Genomic DNA, 23,382 nt, shown 5'->3' with positions numbered 1-23,382 from the left:
GGCCCACATAGAGGTATCCACAGACACTATTAAAAGGGCTTGGGAACAAGAACTTGGGTCAGAAATCTCAGATGAGGACTGGGTAGAAGCTCTCAGGAATATAAACCACAGTTCAGTGAATGCCAGACACAACCTTGTACAGTTTAAGGTGATACACAGGTTACATTACTCAAAAGTGAAACTGCATAAAATATTCTCGGACACCTCACCACTGTGTGAGAGTTGCAAGCAGGATGAGGGGACGTTGACCCACTTATTCTGGACATGTTCTAAGTTACATGTTTACTGGGCTCTCATTTTTGATGACTTATCTCGAGCCTTTGATAGAGTTCTAGCCCCAGACCCATTGATCGCTCTGTTTGGTACAGTTGATGGGAATAACCACGAAGGGAAAGCTGTCTCTCTTTGTACTCTATTAGCCAAAAGGCTCATATTGCACATTTTGGAAATTGGAGACTGTACCTACCTTTGAAATGTGGTTACGGGATTTAGGGAATGTAATACATATGGAAGGGATTCGATACAATACCTCCAATAGAAGTCCAATGTTTTGCAAAATATGGCAGCCGATACTGGATAAATGGTCTAGTCCCGCTTGTTGACGATCTGCTGCTCCTCTGTGCTGTACTCCACTCAATATTTATTTTTTGCTTAACTACACTGCTTGTAATGACTATATGCTGTCTTCTTATACATGTACCACCTAATAGGATTTTGTTTTATTGTGTGTATGTGTGAGTTAAGTCTTGTTTTGTCCTCTAAATTGGCCATCCCATTCAACAGTACAATGAATGTCATTGTTAGTATTGCTGTCTTTTTTATTTTATTTTTTATTTTACCACAAAATCGTTTTGTTTAAATATCTCTATATCAAACGTTCTATGGATCTGCAGAGAAAAATGGGAGAAACTCCCCAAATACAGGTGTGCCAACCTTGTAGCATCATACCCAAGAAGACAATGCTGTAATCACTGCTAAATGTTCTTCAACAAAGTCCGGAGTAAAGGGTCTGAATACTTAAATAAATGTGATATTTCACTTTATTCAATTTGCAAAAACGGTGTCATAAAATCTAGCGGTCAAAAGGGAAATGGTTCCAATCATTTTTCATTTTAGAAACACTTTAAATAAGGGCTATGTTTTGTGTATGCTTACCCTTGCGTGACGATTTGATAACCATGTACATTTTTTCTCGGACAAGGTGACTTTTATCAATATACTCGGCTTTATTTCATCTCACCTTATGAAACACTAATTAGCACCAAACATTATGTACAAACAACAAATAACTGCAAGCTCCTGTATGTCATCTCTAGCTGACACCTTTGCTAACAGGTATTGTGTAAGTGTAAAACTTGCACAAGACAGTTAACAGAATTTTCCATTTAAATAAAAGTAGTTTACTTATTCATTACTACATTTAGCTAACATTATATAGGTAATTCTGAGATCCTGACCTTTGACTGGATTCGGCAGTCTTGTCCAGATCGTCATGGTATTTGTAGTTCTTTAGGATAGCCACATTAGCAGCTAATTCGCATTTTATTTTGGGGGGGGTAAATACAGGCGAATATATTGATCAAAGTCACCTTGTTCTAGAGAGATTTACACGGTTATAAAACCGTTACATATAAGATACCTCGTAAGAAAAAGAAAAATAGCACACTAAAGAGGAATGGGACAACATTCCACAGGCCATAATCAACAGCTTGATCAACTCTATGTAAAGGAGAAGTGTACGGGAGGAGGCAGCGGCAGCTACCCTTTTCTCATGTAATGGGGTAGGGCCATGCCAATGATCCTGGAATGCACGTACTGTTGCACTGTGTTAGTGGGGGAACAGGAAGTTCCGGGCAGGCGCGCACCAGTCTTCAGTTTAAAGAAAGCGCCAGAACTGTGCAGTCAAGAAGATAACCTTTGTGTCCGTTTCAATTTACCACTACAGGTATGTAATAACACGTTTAGACGTTCCAGTGTTGAAAGGATATGTCATACCATGCTAGGTAACAAATCCATTAAGGTATTATCACGTTTGGTTAAATTAAGGTTTATGTGTTATTTTTGTGTCAAACCGATGGAAGAACGTGATTTAAAAACAAATTTACAAGTCACATAGCTGGGGACTGGGTTTGTCTGAATGGATGTACATCATTTTATCAAGGAAATTTCACATAGTCCATTTATTTGAGATTTCTGTGATCGTTTTGCATATTATTGGTTTTCTGTAAAATTCACAAGCTGGTAAAATGGCGGTCCCCAGTCTGTCGGAGTCAACGGACTGTTTTCGTGTTGAATGTAATGATTATCGGTTTTCTAACGTTGCATGTGTACTAATATTCAGACACATTCAGTTGTTTCTGTCTTTATCTATAAATGTTATTATGGTGTGAACAGAAAATACTTTTGGTTTTTGATTGAAGTAATATAGTGAAGACAAGGTTATTAAGTAGTACATCGTGCTGCCTAAAACAAACTGTAACCTTGTACTAAATGGTTTTTGAGTCATGTATGCACACCGAAGACAGTTTAGGGTCGGATATTCGCCTGGAGTTTTCCTTACGTCCACCAACAGCAGTTAGGGACCGTCAACATAGTGACAAATCAAAATGTTCACATTTCAATAGCTCTTTAACTAATACTCCTAACATTTTCAAAACTGGTTGTAGCAAACCCGATGTATATACACACACACATTGCACATCCTTTAGTTTGTCCATTTTCATCTCACATGGTTTTACATGAATTTTTCAACATTTTAAATGTCAATTGCTCATGTGACCTAATGTCCGCCTACTACCCTTCTATATTGCACACTCTTGTTTGTGTCCTGTAAAATCATGCTCTGCAATGTACATTTTTCATAGTTTCAAATTTGCAATAGCTCCTTGGTCATGTCAATTACACACCTAAGTAGCGTGCAGTGGATATACACCCATATTGCGTGATCTCTAGTCAAGTATCTTCTATATTGTTGTACATTATTATTAGTTTGACAATTAGGGGGTTCAGTCCAGTGTTGTGTTTACCCATTAATATTTATCTACATTAATTGGTAGTTATAAGTACTTATTTTCCCAGTCCCCCCACCGTATTTAACAGTGTATTTATAGGAGAGAGACAGATATCTCCTTTCCTCATTAATATCAAACATAAAGGAAAAGGGCAAAGTACGAGAGTCATGCTTTTAATTATCCAAAGCAGCGGTGGAGAGTGAGGTAGGCTGCAGTGGGTTTGCTGGTCAGTACATATACTGAACATGTACCCACAGTAATGGTGGCCAGTAAATCAAAGAATAAAAATGTAATATTGATAAATTAAACAAATTGTAGACCTTTAATCTTTTCCAACATGTCAACAGACACTTAACACAGTGAAATGTTTCATATTTAATTGAAGTTAACTTCCTCTTTATCCCTGGTTGATGTACATGTCAGAGCCTCTTCACTGTGGATGGGGTATAGTATACATTTTCAACAACAGACTGCACTTCCAGTTTGTGTTCTTTACTCTGTTGAACTCGTCTGTCTTCATTCCGAAGCACAGTACATGGAACCACCGCTGACATTCAATCTAAAACTAAACTAAGCGTATCGCGTTATAAATAATATCAATGCAGTTTGACAAATGACGAATTAGCCATCCATTGTGTTATATCATAAATTGTCTTACATGCAGTCAGTCTTTGGGCCACATCAGGTTCTTTATCAGTGGCCCACATGAAGCAGTTGTTGGCTTTGTTGAACTCTGAAATCATAGGCATGAACTGAACACATGGCTGTCCCATTGGCTATATTTGGATCAAAACTGGCGGACAATTTTGGGTCGAAATAAAGTCCATGATGGATGGACCTGATATAGCTGAAAATGGCAAAGCCAGCGTGAAATTCCCATTTAACCTGTAGATGTTGGCTTTTTTCAATGCAGGATTCTACATGCAGGAGTTAGTCGGTAGCGTGGTGTGTCTGGTTTTGGGTAGGGAAATATGGCGAAGCCGAAGTGCTGTTCGAGTCTGGTGGCTGCAAGTTGAGTAAAATTGGTAAGAATGAATTGAATGAAAGATGGAGACGACGAAAAATGGAGCAAACAGGTCAAAAGTTGTAAATAAACATCGGTTTCTTATGGAGTGCTATTCATCAACAATTATGTATTGTTGGGAGATCATTTGAGGTCAGGAAGATGGTAAAGGAGGCATTAGGAAAGGTAGAGTCAGTCAGAGTGACCAGTAGTGGTTTTGATTTCAATGCGTCTCAGAAGAGCAGAAGGAGAGAGCATTGTTTTTTGGAGCAGGGCACCGATAAAATGTGTTATATCTGGAGTTTCGTTGGAAGAGTGAAGAGTGTCTGCCTACTCATGTGATGCTGCGATATGGAAGATACGCAGTGAGAGGGATTGTGAATAAACCACTGCAGTTATGAAATTTATAAAATAATGGCCATGTTTCAAGTGTGTACCGACGGAATATTTTTGCTATTTATTAGGATCGCCATTTAACCACTGCAAAAGTATCAAAATTGTTCACTTCTCTCATTGACTTCTCAAACCCAGGCTTGGTCCGCATCACAAGCGTTCTCTGAAGTCTCGCGTTGTTTGCGTCTCTGGGTTTAGAAACTGGGAGTGGGGGAACAGGAAGTTCCACGCAGGCGCACATCATTCTTCACAATAAAGGACACACCAGAATTGTGCAGTCGAGACCACAACTTTTGTGTACGTTTCAAATGTATTACTACTGGTATGTAATAGCACGTTTAAATATCTTATGAACACGTCATAACATGCTCGGTAACAAATACGTCAAGTTATTATCACGTTTGGTAGAATAAAAAAAATGTGCCAAACCGCGTGAGTGAACGTGATCAATTTATTTTTATTTTTTTACAATTGACATAGATACTCTGGGTTTGTCTGAGTGGATGTATCTCGTCAATGTAATCTCATTACTATCAAATTTGAGATTTCTGGGTTCATTTAACATGTCGTTTTTGGTTTTGTGTGACGTTAAAATTCACGAGCTGGTAAAATGGCGGCTCCCTCTCGGTCTGCATCAACGGACTTCAGTTCAGGCAGTGAGGGTGCAGCAGAGAGAGAGACCATTTTACGGTTGCACTACTGTTTTGGAGATAAATGTAATGATTATCAGTTTTCTACACGTGTACTAATATTGAGACATTCAGTTGTTTCTGTCTGTCTATACATGTTACTATGGTGTGAACGGAAATATTGTTTTTTGATTGAAATAACACAGTGAAGACAAGGTTATTCAGGAAAATAGTACATAGTGCTGCCTGAAACATACTGCAACCTTGTACTAAATGTTTTTTGAGTCATTCATGTCAATTCAGAAATCTACTATAGATTAAGTTCTGTAGCCTAATGCTTAGCTACCAGATCTATTGAAATGAGATCAGTGCTTGAATTGGACAGGAGCTCACTGGAGCTGAGTACCAGCACCTCAAATTTCTACTGCTTGAGCTGATGTTCCTCTTCTAGAGAATAAAGTGCCAGAACTGTCAAGAGTAACTTTTGTATCCGTTTCTATTTATTACTACTGGCCGACTCGGATTAAGCCTGAGGCTGGTAACATCAACAGTGAGGACAAACCCAGCCTGCCTCTTATTGGGAATTTTCCAGTAAATGTGTGCACATTATACATCTTAGAGTAGTCAGCAGAATAAGTGCACTCTATATGTGTGTCTAGGTCATTAGGCACCATTAAACATGCACCTGTCTTGAGAGTGGGTGTGTCTGTTTAGTTTTGTACCATTGCTATGGCTTCATGTTTACTGTTGCTATGGTTATGCCAGGAATGGAATCTATGCCCTACATGCACCTGTCTTGGGAGTGTGCATATCTGTCTATTTTTGTACCATTGCTATGAATGGAATCTATGCCCTAATGTGAAACCAAGCTAAAGTTAGTGCAAGGCAAAAAGATAATGGTGGCTAAATGGCAGAGGGGATGAATCATTAACATAAAGAGGAGTTACGTAAGGAGGAAAACTATAACGAGTGTATGCCAACGCTGGAAAGATACTTGCTTCATGAACCAGCTCGGGTTCTATTACTTTGTAATAAAGTTTTTTTGAACTCACAGGCTCCTGTATTTCCACGACACTCTCCTTCCACACTGAGTCCAAACCTACAGTCACTGGGTCCTGATTGTGACAGTGGAGCCCATTTTGAATTGCAGGAACCAGAGATGGCATCAGTGAAGCTGGAAGACTGCAGTCAAACACTGGAACTGAATGCCAACATTAAAGATGAAGAAGTGGAGGAGAAGATTGGGACATCTGTTTCTCATGGTAAGAGCAGGTTCTAAGTGTGTTGTTTATTTCAACTTCCCACTGTGTATGAAAAGTTGCGGTAGAACTGTTTCATTATGAATTGTTTCAATGAAAAGGAAAATGTTATTTCATGCTACTGACTAGGGATACACAATATATCAGTGATCATATCACGTGTCTAGTTTAACGCTGATGTGCAAAGCTGACGTAAATACCTACCTATATAACGTAGGTACAGGACGTAATGAACTCGCGTAAACTTTTGCGACACAGTATTCCCATCCTAGCCCACCATGTCTGCTGTGTGGATCGAGCAGTTATTTGAAAGAGTAAGAACATTTCAGCTGAGACAACTCGAAGGCAAAATCTGTTAAAGCCAAGATAATGGAATTCATTGCCCTTGACAATCAACCGTTCTCTGTCGTGGGTGATGTTGGCTTTCGCCGACTGGTCAAGCACCGGTACACACTAATGTAAACTCACCCCATTCCGTACAAATGTGCGCAACCGCAACATTCAAACGAGGCTGCAAAGAGAACTAATGGGACTGTAGCGACTGTGTTGACTTCAAATTCTGGGGTGTGAACTACGTTTCTATGTAAGCGTTTATAGACATAACTTACAGTACGCATAACGCAACTATTTATGTCTGTTTACTTCTAAGATCACTTTAGCACTGCCCTAAAAACCCTATTCAAATTCGACACAAACCTTCAAATAGGAATGTAATAAAACATTTATATAAACTCTTTATCGTGTTTTATTGACATTTTAGAGGCGATAAGTTGGACAGATCGAGTGAAAAAAAAGCAATTTTCCCACAAAACATCTCTCCTTCTCACTATCACGCATTAGTTTAGCTTCCCCACCCGCCATTTAAAAAAAGACCCCACAGGGCTCATTGCCTGCTTGAATTATGCAGAAACGGGCAGCGTTTACATCATGTAATTGATAATTGATAATGTTGGAAAGGGGAGAAATTGTGCTTTACAATGGTATTGACATTACAGTTGATCTGGAAGTATTACGCTTTTGGGGCGCTAAAATAAGGGTAATTGTACGGACCAAGGCGATGTACGAGTTTACGTTAGCACCAATACAACCAGCCTGAAAACAATAGCTAGGTTGCCACTTGTTGTTCGCCAATTGAATTTCAGTTCATGAAAATAAACAGTTAGCCAGCTACTTAACCCTGTTGCCCAAAGCTTCCGTTATATGCAGCCCACTAGCTTCATCTGGCTGAGGCTCGACCGGACCGGGTTATGTGTTGTGAAGCTAGCCACAATAAGGATTAGCACAAAAGTGAAATTTGCTGTTTTCAAAATAAAGGTATGTCATTGATAGTGATGCAAATGATTACAAATAGTAGAATTATGCCCTACCTTTACTTTGAAGGCTAACTGCAAATTCCACTATTGTGGCTAATCCTTATTGTTGCTAGTTTCACATAGATGGGTCCAACCACCATTAATCAAATAAGAACCGTGTTATAAATTAGGGCTATTTTAGATAATGATACCTAGCTATATAGTTAGCTACCTGACTATAGCTACTGAAACAGATTATGTCGGTTTGCGAAGTTTTTGGGGAAGAACATTGTTTGCATCCATGAGTTAGCTAGCTTTTTTTATGACCAGCATCAGAGCATACGTATTGATGAATCGTTGACATATGAAATTTGAGTGATTGTGTAATCAATGTGTAATAACTCCGTCAAAATATGAACGCGTAAAATTATTATGTGACGGGCAGTCATATTCAGGTCCTGATTGGTCAACAAGCTTGTTTTTTGACACGCAAAGACCCAAACGGCGTTCCATAGAAATCCTGGTTGAGAATGAAACAACTGAACAAATGAACAAGGAAACAGCACAGCAAGTAAGTGAGGAAATAGGTTTTGATGATGTTTTACTGGTAATGGGGACATATGGAAATGCCAACAAAATAACTTTTTGGTGTGTTTGTGTAAACTTTTATTTAACTGGGCAAGTCATTTAATAACAAATTCTTATTTACACTGATGGCCTACCTCGGCCAAACCCGGACGACGCTGGGCCAGTTGTGCGCCGCCCAATCATGGCCGGATGTGATACAGCCAGGATTTGAACCGGGGACTGTAGTGACGCCTCTTGCACCGAGATGCTGTGCCTTAGACTGCTGCGTCCATGTTTGTGTGTGTGTTAACTATTTAACTACTAAAATGCATAAAAGGCCGCAAAAAATGTCAATATCGGGTATCGGTAGCTGTTTTTTTTGTCAAGGAAAATATCGGAATGGGCAAAAAATGTCATATCGGTGCATCACTACTACTGACACTTGCATGGTTTGACACCAGTATTGCCAGCATTTGTTTTATTAACTGGGCTGTCTGGAGTGTTCAGAGAGGAGACTAAAGAAGTGAAGTGGACAAACTGCCAGTGTCTACTGTTTTTTGAGCTCTACTGTTCCATTGAAATGAGATCAAGTGCTTTGGAGTAACTGGTGCAGAGAAGGCACCTCAAGTGTCTACTGTTTGAGCTCATGTTCCTGTCAAGGCTTTGGGTAACTGGTGAAAAGGAGTCAGACGCAGGAGAGTTGAGATGCGTGGACAAGGTATTTAATACACGAAAAAACATGGGTTTAGAAACAATATAACGGTCCGTGAAATATACCGGTACCACGAATAAACTGGCGTTCATACAAAGCCCGGCAACAAAATACCAGCCATCAGATACGTATGTATGTGTGAAACAGAGGGTTAAATACTGAATCTGTAACGGGGGAATTGAAACCAGGTGTGAATACAACAAAGTCAAAACAAATGGAAAATTAAAAGTGGATCGGCAATGGCTAGAATACCGGTGACGTTGACCGCCGAGCGCCGCCCGAACAAGAAGAAGGACTGACTTCGGCGGAAGTCATGACAGTAACCCCCCCCCCCCTCGAGCCGCGCGCCGACACCGGCCTCGGGGACGACCCGGATGGAGACGGCGGAACTCCTGCAGCATCGACGGGTCCAAACGTCCTCCACCGGCACCCAGGATCTCTCCTCCGGACCTTACCCCTCCCACTCCACGAGGTACTGAAGTCCCCTCGCTAGACGCCTCGAGTCCAGTATGGCCCGAACTGCATACACCGGGTCCCCCTCGATGTCCAAAGGGGGCAGAGGAACCTCCCGCACCTCAGTCTCCTGGAGTTGACCAGCCAACACCGGCCTGAGGAGAGACACATGGAACGAGGGGTTAATATGGTAATCGGGGGGGAAGCTGTAACCTGTAACAAACCTTGTTCAGTCTCCTCAGGACTTTGAATGGCCTCACAAACCGCGGGCCCAGCTTCCGGCAGGGCAGGTGGAGGGGCAGGTGGAGGGTCGAGAGCCCCGGTGTGCCGTGGCGGTCTGTGCCAGTCCTCTGACGCCTCCCGGCCCACTGAAAGTGACCATGAGCGTTGTCCCATGTCTACTCCGAGCGCCTAAACCTCGATCTGGCACTGATGCCTAGGTGCCAGAACCGCTGGTACCCCAGTACGCACTGGAAGGAGGAAGCATAAATCCTCATGTCCTTAACCAAGGTGGATCACCAGTAGTTCTCACTGAGACAACGCACTGTCTGGCCGATACCCGGATGACCAGAGGAGGGTGATGTGTGGGCCCAATAGATCAAATGGTCGCGGACAGCAGACGGAACGTACAGACGCCCAGCTGGACACTCGGGGGAGTGGGCTCTGCACGTAACACCCGCTCGATGTCCGCATCCAGCTCCCACACTACCAGTGCCACCAGGCAAGAGGCCGGGAGTATGGGAGTGTTATCCATGGACCGCTCCTCCGTGTCATACATCCGGGACAGTGCTTCTGCCTTAGCGTTCTAGGAACCTGGTCTGTAGGACAGGGTGAAAACAAAACGGGTAAAGAACATGGCCCACCTTGCCTGGCGAGGGTTCAGTCTCCTCGCCGCCCGGATGTACTCCAGATTGCGGTGGTCAGTCCAGATGAGAAAAGGGTGTTTAGTCCTCTCAAGCCAATGTCTCCACGCCTTCAAGGTCTTGACGACAGCCAACAGCTCCCGGTCCCCCACGTCATAGTTTCGCTCCACCGGGCTGAGCTTCTTCGAAAAGAAGGCACAGGGGCGGCGCTTTGGTAGCATACCTGAGCGCTGAGAGAGCACGGTTCCTAACCCAGTCTCGGACCTGCGTCCACCTCCACTATGAACGCCAAAGAGGGATCCAAATGCGCCAGCACGGGAGCCAAGGTAAACAGAGCCGGGACCAAAAGCCCTGTCCGCCTCAGCCGACCACTGCAAACGCAGTGGTCCCCCCTTCAGCAGTGAGGTAATAGCAGCTGCTACCTGACCAAAGCCCCGGATAAACCTCCGGTAGTAGTTGGCAAACCCTAGAAACCGCTGCACTTTCTTTACCATGGTGGGAGTCAGCCAATTACGCACAGCTGAAATGCGGTCACTCTCCATCTCCACCCCTGATGTGGAAATGCGATACCCTACGAAGGAGACGGCCTGCTGGAAGAACAGGCATTTCGCAGCCTTGACGTACAGGTCATGCTCCAACAGTCGTACAAGTACCCTGCGCACCAAGGACACATACTTGGCGCGTGTAGAGGAGTAAATCAGAATGTCATCGATATACACCACTACACCCTGCCCGTGCAGGTTCCTGAAAATCTCGTCTACAAAGGATTGGAAGACTGGAGCATTCATCAACCCCAAGGGCATGACAATGTACTCATGGCCTGATGTGGTACTAAACGCCGTCTTCCACTTTTCTCCCTCCCGGATACGCACCAGGTTTTAAGCGCTCCTGAGATCCAATTTTGTGAAGAAGTGTTCCCCGTGCATTGACTCGATCGCACTGGCTATGAGAGGCAGCGGGTAACTACCTCATAGTGATTTGGTTAATGCCATAGTCAATACACCTCTATCCTTCTTCTTCACGAAAATAAACTCGAAGAGGCAGGTGAAGTGGAGGGCCGAATGTACCCCTGCCCCAGAGATTCGGAAACATATGTTTCCATAGCCGCCGTCTCCTCTTGTGACAGGGGATACACGTGACTCCTGGGAAGTGCTGCGTCTACCAGGAGATTTATCGCACAATTCCCCCGTCGATGGGGTGGTAATTGAGTCAAATCGGTATATTCAGAGGGGATGCATGGTGGAGACCTGGTCTAGGCTTTCCACTGTAGTAGCACCGATGGAAACCCCTACTCACCTGGATGGACAGGTCCACCAGCTGGTTGAATGTGAGAGTGGTGTCCCTGCAGTCCAACTCCCGACGGACGTCCTCGCGCAGACTGCACCGGTAGTGATCGATCAGGGCCCTGTCATTCCATCACAAACTCCTGTGCGCTCCTCGTCCCCTGCCTCAGGTGTACGAGACGTCCGAAGTGGTCCAACAAGCTTCTACTTCCCCCACATAAGGCGTTGGCCCACTCCAGGGCCTTCCCTGAGAGGCAGGAGACGAGGGCGATACTTAGCCCGCCAACAAAATACCAGCCATCAGATACAGTCATCAACATAGAACTAACACGCACACATACATGTGGGAAACAGAGGGTTACTAGAAGACCGGTGACGTCGACAGCCGATCGTCGCCCGAACAAGGAGAGGGATCGACTTCGGCGGAAGTCGTGGCAGTTCCTCTTATAGAATATTAGCTCAACAGTATTGTGGAGCTCCTGTGCCTAAATATAAACAGTACCAGCACCCATTTCAGTCCAAGTCAAGCACTGAATTAGATATTTGAACATATAATATATTTTTAGAGAATAAAGAAAGTGCCAGAACTGTCAAGACAATAACATTTGTGTCTGTTTCTCATTGTTACTACAGGACGACTAGAATTAAGTCTGAGGCCGGTAACATCAACAGTAACGACAAACCCAGCCTGCCTCTCTCCTTCCACACTAAACCCACAGTCACTGGGTCCTGATTGCAGTTTGCACTGCAGGATCCAGAGATGGCATCAGTGAAGGTGAAAGACTACAGTCAAACACTGGAGCTGAATGTCAACATTAAAGATGAAGAAGAGGAGGAGAAGATTGGGAAATCTGTTAATCATGGTAAGAGCAGGTTCTGTCTAACTAAGTTTGTTGTTCATTCCTACTTCCCACTGTGTATGAAAAGTTGCAGTAGAGCTGTTTCATGATGAACTGTTTCAATGAGAAGGTAGATGTTATTTAATGCTACTGAGATGTGCATGGTTTGACACCAGTATTGCCAGCATTTGTTTTATTAACTGAGCTATCTGGAGTGATCAGAGAGTAGACTAAAGAAGTGAAGTAGACCAACTGCCAGTGTTTTAAAGTTCTATGAAGTGAGTCTGTGTAGTTACTAACCCTTGTGATAGTGAGTAGAGGATGACAAGCCCCTTTTTTTAGCTTTCATCTCTTACCCACTTTTAGAATAGTTTTATTCCCCTGTATTGTACAGCCTACCGATATAAATACATATGTCACCTGGTACAGACAGAAGAGGACCGGCCACTCCTTTGAGCCTGGTTCCTCTCTGTTTTTCGTGGCCATTGTGCTTCTACATCTGCATTGCTTGCTCTTTGGGGATTTCGGGTTGGTTTCTGTAAAGAACTTTGTTACAACTTGTGTAAAAAGAGCTTCATAAAATACATTTGATTGATATGTATATCACACCAATTGACTGGTTCTTCTGATATTGTTCACACAGGAGACCATGTTGAGACATTCTCTACATCCAGAGAGCATCAACAGGAAGATCACATAGCAAAGAGGTCTCACCACTGCACACATTGTGAGGAGATTTTCCCATTTCTATCAAAGCTAAAAATACACCTAAAAATACACACAGGAGAAAAGCTTTACGCTTGCTCTGAATGTGGAAAATGCTTCAAAACATCAACATCACTAAAACTTCATCAGAGAACACACACAGGAGAAAAGCTTTACTCTTGCTCTGAATGTGGAAAATGCTTCAAAACATCAACATCACTAAAACGTCATCAGAGAACACACACAGGAGAAAAGCTTTACTCTTGCTCTGAATGTGGAAAATGCTTCAAAACATCAACATCACTAAAACGTCATCAGAGAACACACACAGGAGAGAAGCCTTACTCCTGCTCTGAATGTGGGGCGAGTTTCTCTCATAGGGATACCTTAAAACAACATGAACATATACACACAGGAAAGAAGCCTTACTCCTGCTCTGACTGCGGGGCAAGTTTCTCTCATCGGAACACCTTAAAACATCATGAACATATACACACAGGAAAGAAGCCTTACTCCTGCTCTGACTGTGGGGCGAGTTTCTCTCGACTGGGCCACCTAAAAAGACATGAGCGTTTACACACAGGAGAGAAGCCTTACTCCTGCTCTGACTGTGGATCGAGTTTTTCTCAACGGGGCACTTTAAAAAAACATGAATGTATACACACAGGAGAGAAGCCTTACTCCTGCTCTGACTGTGGGGCGAGTTTCTCTCTACTGGGCCATTTAAAAAAACATGAACGTATACACACAGGAGAGAAGCCTTACTCCTGCTCTGACTGTGGAAGGAGTTTCTCTCAACTGTGCCACCTAAAAAGACATGAGCGTTTACACGCAGGAGAGAAGCCTTACTCCTGCTCTGACTGTGGATCGAGTTTTTCTCAACGGGGCACCTTAAAACACCATGAACGCATACACAAAGGAGAGAAGCCTTACTCCTGCTCTGAATGTGGGGCGAGTTTCTCTCGACTGGGCACTTTAAAAAAACATGATCGTATACACACAGGAGAGAAGCCTTACTTCTGCTCTGACTGTGGAAAGAGTTTCTCTCAACTGGGTACCTTAAAACAACATGAACGTATACACACAGGAGAGAAGCCTTACTCCTGCTCTTACTGTGGAAAGAGTTTCTCTCGACCGTGCACCTTACAAAAACATGAACGTATACACACGGGAGAGAAGCCTTATTCCTGCTATGACTGTGGGGCGAGTTTCTCTCGTCCGGACACCTTAAAACAACATGATTGTATACACACAGGAGAGAAGCCTTACTCCTGCTCTGACTGTGGAAAGAGTTTCCATCAACTGGGTACCTTAAAACAACATGAACGTATACACACAGGAGAGAAGCCTTACTCCTGCTCTGACTGTGGAAAGAGTTTCACTTACCTGGGCAACTTAAAACAACACAAACGCATACACACAGGAGAGAAGCCTTACTTCTGCCCTGACTGTGGAAAGAGTTTCCGTCAACTGGGTACCTTAAAACAACATGAACGTATACACACAGGAGAGAAGCCTTACTCCTGCTCTGACTGTGGAAAGAGTTTCACTTACCTGGGCACCTTAAAACAACATGAACGTATACACAAATGAGAGAAGCCTTACTCCTGCTCTGACTTTGAAAAGAGTTTCTCTCAGGAGTAAGAGAAGCCTTACTCCTTTTCTGACTGTGGGGCAAGTTTCTCTTGTCCGGGCACCTTAAAATGACCTGAACATATACACACACTGGAGAGAAGCCTTAGTCCTGCTCCGACTGTGGAAAGTGTTTCTCTTGAATGTCCCATTTAAAAAGACACCAAAGGAAACACGAGAGGAGCCTTACCACTGATCTGACTGTAGAAAATGTTAAAACACCAGCTGAGCTTAAAGGTCATTAGAGAAAAGACAAAAGAGAGAAGCCTTATTTCCGTTCTCAATGTGGCAAGAGTTTTTCCCAATTGGGCAATGTAAAAACACACCAACGGATACACACTTGAGAGAAGCCTTATCACTGCACTGACTGTGGGAAGAGGTTCTACAGATTGGGTCATTTAAAAAGACACAAATGTATACATAAAGGACAGGCCTCATCAGTTCTCTCAGACCAGCTAAGATTAGACACTCCACTTAATTCTCATGTCATTAAATAATTGGCAACGTTGAATTGGATCAAATGAAGAAAGTGTAGAACACTATTGTAATCCTATAGTTTCTCACTGTGAGAGAACAATGCAGAGGAAAGGGAGCATTATAGAATGTTAGTCTCTCTTTACTGATCAGTGTGCACCTTGTCAGTTTTGGTGTGAGAGAGAATAAAGTAGACGGCGCACGTCAAACGTTTGATTTATGACCCTATGTCCGGATGACGTGTGCATGCCCATATTTGGGCATCTGTTAAGGACATCCTGGCGGGAAGTGATCACGTGGTTATGCCCATATATGTTTATCCTGTTCCTGTTTTCACGTCTTAGAGTGAGTGCGACAATATGTATATAATGCCTTTGAAGTTGTCATGATGATTGATGTCTAGTGACCTCTTTGAACTGGGGGGGGGGGTGACCATTTCAAAGAGTTTGACCCCCCCCCACCCCCTGTTTTATTGACCTTAGGGTTGTTGTCTATGAAACACGAATGTCCTGGGGTATTGGGGTTGGCAGACGCCTTATAAATAAAGCCCAGAACAAGACATGCGTCCTCAGAACACTAAACAAGATTTTTAAAATCAGCATGGATTTTGTGATCAGTGGCAAAGCTGTGATGACTGTAACAACGGAAGCAGGACCTCGGTTAAAACATCGAGAAAGGGCCAAGTATCAAGCCACAATATACGATGCACCAAAAAAAGCAGCTTCTAAGTGTGTATAGAACCCAAATACCGCCCGCAACTACGCTGAAAGATCAAGTGCTGATGTCTAATGGACATCAATCTGGGTATCGGTTTGATTACCTGGCCTGTAGAGTGAACCTCTATACGGTAGCCGAAGGAGAAGAATATACAGACCAGGCTTTAGGAGTGGACTACGGGCTTGAAGACTGGATGGTTTTTCGCAAAGGTTGTGTGTCCCAAACGGAGCCTTATCACCAAGGGGTATAGCTTGTTCAAGGTGCCCCTGACTCCTCAGGAAGAATAATTCACAGGGTGAAAATACAAAGAAAGAATGGACTTCCATGTGGCTACGTGGAGTTCTATTTCGGCAACGAGGAAACCCGCAACCAAAACATTTGTGATGGTGGGGATTTCAGGTTGCGCATGCTTATTCCTTTTCAAATTTGGGATCTAATGGAATTGAAAATGTTCCAGCTGTTGGACGCTCTCTTTGTACAGAGCCAACAGCGGCAGAGCATAGTTCATGTAAAGAAGTGCATAATATATACGAATCCTGAGGATTATGATTCAAAGGAGCCCCAAGAAGGTACATCCTCAGAAGGGACAGCCTCCGAAGACAACTAAGTATGCGGTTGCGTTAACCACGCCCTGATACCCAAAGGACTGGTTCAACAATAAAAGGAGTGCCCTTAAAGCCTCCAGTTCTTCATTTCATCATACACCATGGATATTCATACAACATACCAGGACTCCGATACGACATGGGGGCCAGACCCTAAGGACTCTATGCCTCGCAGCCCGGCTTTCTACTCCCACCTGGCGAGACCCACGACACTCCCTACATGTACACAGCCTGAGGACGTGTTTGATGGGGTAGTCAGTACTATTTTTGTGGACACTATCAAGGCCTCTGTAGCCACACTTCTAGACGTGGTGATTGGAGAATATATAAGAGAGCAATGCATCGGTTGTGAGATCAATCACCCCAGCAAGCGCCGTATATGACCCGCCAAGATACTACTTCTTCAACCAATTTGAGGAGCTGGTGAAAAGACTGTGGTCCTGCAGGTTTATACCATCGCTGGTCAGAGCCCTGGAATCTATCGGTCTTGTGCCGTCTATCCCCAGAGTTTACTTGGTAACCATGGCATTCCTACATGAACTGAAGGAGGCAATCTACATCCACGATAAACTCAAAGAAATCCGACACACCCTGTTGGACGACAATAAATACCGGGAAGTTGTGGTGGCTGATGTGATGACTTTCTGGCTCAATAAACCCCAAGAGACCGAGTGACATTTTGTTATTTAGATGTAAAGCAATGGGCAACTATGTGTATACGATGTTAGAGATAATAAATGTCTTCTTTTGAGAGAACTTACAAATGTTATGCATCAGATTATTGACAATAAAGTGAACAATGTATCGTTCTACACAACACACAATGCTTGGGATAATGTAGAGCGTGTGCTGAAAATGGAACAAATCATGAATCATGTTGTGGATGATTCTGAAGAACTAGAAACAACTTTGTCTAAGATTTTACTTTATTTGTTTGAAACACCATTTAATTGTAACGTGTATCATATTTGTTGTTTATATGCTTATATAACGGACATGTGTGTTTTAAACATTCAGCGACACAAGTCTGTAAATCAAAACCAAATATACAGGGTGTTGCATGCTGTGATCATTGAGAAAACTGGGACATGTATCCTGCAAAGAATCCTGAATAGTCTGAATACGTAATACTTGATGCGTAAATAAAACTTCTATCATGAAAATGAAATGTTGTCGTTATTTGAAAGTGGCTCATTAACGTTATTGTACCTCAGAGAGTCAAGAAGGATGGCGGAGCAGATGTTTAAAAACATTTATTATAATCCCTCTAACCCCGGGTCTTATGGGGGTAAGGAACATTTACAGAGGGCTATAGCCGAAGAAACAGGTAGCCGGTTAAGCCATTCTAAATGAGTGGTTATCAGAGCAGGATGCATATACTCTCCATAAACCTGTAAGAAAGGCGGATCTATGTGACATGCAGGTCCTTGCAGATAAAAATGATGGAAATCGCTACACGCTAACGGTTACAGATATTTTAAGGGGCTTAAATAAGAGCGGGGCAGAGGTGACCCGGGCCTTTGACCCTATCTTGAAGGATGGAGGAACCCCCAAGAAAGTGCAGACTGATGGCGGAAAATATTTTTTTGATAATACTTTTCAGAAACTCATGAAGAAGCAGAATATAGTACATTTTGCTACAGGCTCGGATTTGAAAGCTTCAGTTGTTGAACGCTTTAACAGAACTCTGAAGGAGCGGATGTGGCAATATTTTACAGCTCACCACACGCATAGATATATCGATATAGTTCAAGGTTTAGTGAAGGGATACAACAACAGCTGCCATAAGAGTATAAGTATGAAGCCCTCCGAGGTCTCTTCTGAAAACTCTTTTCTTCAAGTCTTTAAAAATCTGTATGGTTTGTTCCCCCTTCGCCGTAAGAAAAAATATATTTTTAAATTCATAGTTGGGGACTTGGTGCGTACATCCAAATTGAGGGGTGTTTAGACTAAAAATATGAGCAGCGATGAGTTGTTCACCGCTACCGAGTGTGGTGGAGGCATCAGGGGTTAACTTAAACCCTCGTGCATGATAAATACCCCATCATTCGCGTGCACACAGGAGTGCATCATGGGACACACTGGCTTCTACCTGACTCTCCCCAGTAATGCGTCGTGATAATCAGAGTTAGAATTATACAACCAATTTTCCAAAGCCTATAGAGTTATCAGAGGCCTGGGAAGTAGGTCTCAGCGAGATTACATACCCCCATAGTTGGTATAATATCAAAGATAAGGACCGTGATTTTTATTGCAAATGGATATCGGAACCTGCAAAACTTATTAAGCTTAAAAAGGATTCTATAGAACCGTCGACAGGATCGTCTCAGAGTTGAATGAACTCCTAACCCCGAACAATATGGAAATATTCCTGATGTACAACCCTATACATAAACGTGTACAAATCTCAGGGGATGCTGACGGGGTATAAAGACCAGCGGTAAGTTAGCCTACATGTTGGGGATGGGTCCCAATAAATGGACGTATGTGAAAGATAAATTATTCCCATTCCCCGCGAATATACATGCAGGATTTTACAACATATTTGTGTATACCGACATCATATCCCATCAAAGGGTCGGAGACAGCTGTGTGCCCCTCCGGAGAACAGTTCAAAGGATGTGGACATAGTCACTGTCACCTACGACAAGCCACACTACGTACCTGTAAGCAAGAAATATATTGAAAACATTCTGGTTGAGCTTAAAACGGATCAGAACGAAAACATTGAATTTACTTATGGTAAAACGATTGTAAAACTCCACTTTAGACCCATCAAAACCTCTATACAAATATAATATTAGTATTATATATTTTTATAAACATAATACAAATACATTTAAATAGGGTTATGGACCATCAACATCTCGACCCTAACCGCTATGTCTCATACTATGTTGATCAAGTGGGTAATGGACAACTCGGCTATTATGGATCCCCGACCATGTACGGTTCGGGGATAGGAGGTATATTTCGTAACCTCTTTAGGATGGTTTTACCGTTTATGAAGAGAGGCTTCAGCATAGCCAACCCACATTTAAAATCAGTGGCTAAAAATACAGTAAGTGAGGTTGTAGCCAATGCTATGACCAGAAGGGCGTCACCAGATGCAGAGCATCAAGGAGGCTCGGGGCTTATGATGTTGTCTCGAAGACCAAAAAAGAGACCTCCGGGTATAAGGCGCAGGCTTGCTTCTAAAAAGCGGAGGTTTACAGTCAAGTCAAATTACGTGGTACAGTGAGGAGGTCTGGACCAAAAATGACAAAAATACTCTGAAGTATTTTCTAAAAGAAGAGTGCAACATGGCTCTTTTACACCGCATGTCCTCTGAAGCTGTAAAGACAGAGCTCGATCTTTTCACGCCCCCCTTAACCCAACATTCAAATAGAGGGGTCCAGTTATGTGGAGATAGCCCCACTCTCTGCCATTACAGACAACGGTCCTATACAATTTTTCATACCAGGCCACGGTGACAACTATCTGGACTTCATTTGCGTCTAAAAGTGACCAAAAGAGATGGTACTAATATTGCAGGCGATGCCAAAGTGAGATGACCCAAGATGGCCGTCCGTTCTTTAGCTGTTGCCCCAACTCGGCTTCTCAAGAGGGGCAGGTTTCTTTTTAAACGCAGAGACATAGCTGTTACTTTTTAGGAATATACGCAGCCGGCCACTCCCATGAGGAGCATGCTGGTTCGTAGCCTCAGGTGTTCTGGAATATTTGCTTTTAAATCCACGATTAAATAAGAAAATGGCGCCTTGGTAGCGTCCTCATAGCTCTCCATAAAGTAGGATTTCCTTCCCGGGTACATCTGCTGAGCTAGGATGCTAATTTGCCGTTTGTCTCTAGGATTGGCGTTCAAATTGATGGTGCGGCTATTTTTACCTTGTTGAAACACATTCTGCACCAAGTAAAGCACGGACAGGTTTCTATGATGAGTATATTGGGTAAAATTATTGGGCTATCTATTTTAAGGTTGTAATTACAATGGCATTTTGGGCATTTCTTGTTAATGTTACAACTGCTTACAGATTTACAGGCCTTGGGGTGCCATGTTTCAATTTTGTGTTTTTCGTAACAGTAGGTCGAACGACATGTGCGGTGGCAATCCTCACAGGGTGTCAAGTGTAAGGGTTGCATAGGACAATTTTTATCCAGACATACTGAACAGTTATAACGGCATGAGTGCCCCCCCCCCCCCCCCCCCCCCATTCGGGTGTAGCCGGTATGGCAGGATGGACACACATATGGTGCGCCTAAAAACGCTGTGATGTTAGTAACGGCATAGTAATGTTCGTTTTGCACGTAAAAGTACAGAGTCTGGGGTTGGGGGTTGTTTTGGAACTTCAAGAGAGCTGCATTAGCTCTACTGTGGTACAAAACCACAATCTTGATATTCAGAAAGTTTTCAAATTTGAGTATGTCAGAGAAAGCCACAGCATCCTGTATACCGTTGTAACGCCGCTAGATCAGTACATCCCGGGTTGAGTAAATGGGACAGACCTTTTGCAAAGCATAACTTATTACCGGGATTGTGATCGTTTATGAGGTAGGCCCTTTTATTGCTTATGATTTCTGACTGCATTAGGCTATCTAGTTTCCTTCTCTGCCCACCACCACCCTGGGGTTGACGTATTATTTGCACTACAAGCTCGAGGGTCCTATCGGCTATGACGGATACATTTGACTGAACAAGTCGTTCTAGCAGGGCGATAAATTGTTCCAGATCTGCTTCGCCATTGGTCAAAATAAGAGAGCCTGCATAACACGGTATATCTCCACAAATTTCCAACTGTAAGACATCACGTGGTTCGCCATAATCTCTAGCCCTGTCTAACAGTTCGTTCAGAGTGTCCAATATCATTACGTAAAACACAGCATAGTCAAGATTTTGATTCATCCATGCGGAATTGAAAAACTGTCGAATCTCTGTATTGTTGAATTGATTTCGGTACACAACACGAACACTTCTATCCATACCGTTTCCATCCTGATTTATTAGACCATTTTCCAATTCCTCAAAAACATCGTATTGCGTTTCAGACTCTTCGGACATGGGTGTTAATGTCTGGTTTTGAGGCGGCAGGGTAGCCTAGTGGTTAGAGCGTTGGACTAGCAACCGGAAGGTTGTGAGTTCAAACCCCCGAGCCGACAAGGTACAAATCTGTCGTTCTGCCCCTGAACAGGCAGTTAACCCACTGTTCCCAGGCCGTCATTGAAAATAAGAATGTGTTCTTAACTGACTTGCCTGGTTAAAAAAATAAATAAAATAAAAAATAAAAATAAAAATAAATAAAAAAGGTAAAAATTAATTTGTAAGTCGCTCTGGATAAGAGCGTCTGCTAAATGACGTAAATGTAAATGTGTGTGTTGCAGAATTAGATCTCAGGCTCTCGTTCATCTGGGTAAATAGCGATATGAGGGCTTCGGGAATCTGTGATAACAGGTTTTCATCGGATGGCCCTGACTCATTCATACGATTAATAATTTTTATGAGTTCGGCTGGAATCTGTGATAATATGCTTTCATCGGACGGTCCTGACTCATTCATACGATTAATAATTTCTATGAGTTCGGCTGGAATCTGTGATAATATGCTTTCATCTATCGGTATTATGTCTGTTACCCCCGCCTCATTCATATGGTTAAGTATAGCTTGGAATTCTGGCGGTATCTGGGATAAGAGGTTTTCAACTGTCTGGCCAAGGTCTGTTGGGTCAGCCATTTGGATAATTAATGATGTGTGTTCTTGGGTTATTCTGGAAGGATCTGTGTAACATATATGCTTTTAACGCCTGTATTTGCGTTTTTTTAATCGGATTGCTGTTTAACATACGTGGAATTGCTCTATGCCAGAAGGATATATCCTGACGGTATTGGCGCTCTAGTAAAACACGCATACGTCTGTGTAGCAAAACCTTTCGGGATTTTAGAGCCCTGGAAAAGGCTGTGAAAAACCTAGCTTGTTCTATTTCAGATCCATCTGTTGTCACCACAGAATTGGCAGAATCAAGAAGGTTGGCCGCATCCCATAATAACCGGTCGTCTGCCTCGGAAATGTCATTTATAACGTTGAAATCCTCCGGTTTGGTTGTTTCATTGGGAATGTTCGGTGAGCCGGAATCCTCCGGGTGCTCTAGATGTGTGAGGTCTTTGCTGCCGTTATACGCCGGAGAGGAGTCTGAAAGAAAATAATACATACAAAATAGGTTATTAAACATAAAAATATGTTAGATAAAAAATGTCAAATACATTTCAGGTATAATACTATATATTAACAATACATAATTAAATTACCTCAGCTTTTTTGACGAGGGCTGTTCTGACAAATCGCGTAAACGGGGGGGGGGCTTGACTTTTGTCACCAAGAATTCCCGATTCCGCCAGGCCTGTCTCGTTGGAGCCTGAAAAAACATTATTTGTCCTTGTTTTAACATATTCAAGCCTAAAAATGTATAAATAATAATATATATATAATGGTTTCATACCGTGTCCATGGAGCGCCGTCTCGTAAATTCCCTGTCCTGTCGTACTTTTCCGGAGGGGTGAATTCTGAGCAATGTATTTGCGCCCGAGTTGTGCGTTATTTGCTTGGGTTAGGAATATGGAGCGAGCTGGTGGAGGTTTCCGGGGGAGTTGACCGGACGTTTAAATCCTCTGTTCTCGGTGTGTTTGAAAAAACGTTCGTACAGTACGGGAGAATTGCATCTGTGTCATCGGATGTGTCATCTGCTCTTCCGAAGCAGTTCAGGGTCCACATGGACCCCGTTATTCTTCTTGGCTGTATGTCAGCTGTAAACACAAAAATAGCTTTTAATATAGGGTGCACACTTTTTGTTTTGAATGTATAAATATTCGTGTGTATGTGATTATTGGATTTACGTCTACAATAATGTGACGGGGTTTGGCTGCATGCGATTTGCTCCTGAGAATCGCCGTCTAACG

At 42.9% G+C, this 23,382-nt stretch overlaps 1 protein-coding gene across 1 annotated transcript; it reads left to right on the top strand.

The window, feature by feature from the left end:
• Positions 1-3,796: 3,796 nt before the first annotated feature.
• LOC135532478 (gastrula zinc finger protein XlCGF26.1-like) lies at positions 3,797-17,618 on the top strand. The gene is made up of 4 exons (XM_064959979.1): positions 3,797-4,729; positions 6,091-6,298; positions 12,099-12,328; positions 12,948-17,618. Exons 3-4 carry the CDS (start codon positions 12,226-12,228, stop codon positions 14,600-14,602), a joined length of 1,758 nt encoding a protein of 585 aa, XP_064816051.1. The 5' UTR covers positions 3,797-4,729; positions 6,091-6,298; positions 12,099-12,225; the 3' UTR covers positions 14,603-17,618.
• The last annotated feature ends 5,764 nt before the right edge of the window (positions 17,619-23,382 follow it).

Source organism: Oncorhynchus masou, unplaced genomic scaffold (assembly GCF_036934945.1).
Source record: "Oncorhynchus masou masou isolate Uvic2021 unplaced genomic scaffold, UVic_Omas_1.1 unplaced_scaffold_1881, whole genome shotgun sequence".
Taxonomy (NCBI): domain Eukaryota; kingdom Metazoa; phylum Chordata; class Actinopteri; order Salmoniformes; family Salmonidae; genus Oncorhynchus; species Oncorhynchus masou.
Note: the sequence above shows the minus strand (reverse complement) of the source record. Positions and strands in the feature narration are given on the sequence as shown.

Bases quoted from the DNA above. Each gene is read 5' to 3' on its own strand.
- LOC135532478 (XM_064959979.1), top strand. From the start codon at position 12,226: ATGGCATCAGTGAAGGTGAAAGACTACAGTCAAACACTGGAGCTGAAT. The intron at 12,329-12,947 runs GTAAGAGCAGGT...TTGTTCACACAG, and splicing joins TGGGAAATCTGTTAATCATG to GAGACCATGTTGAGACATTC.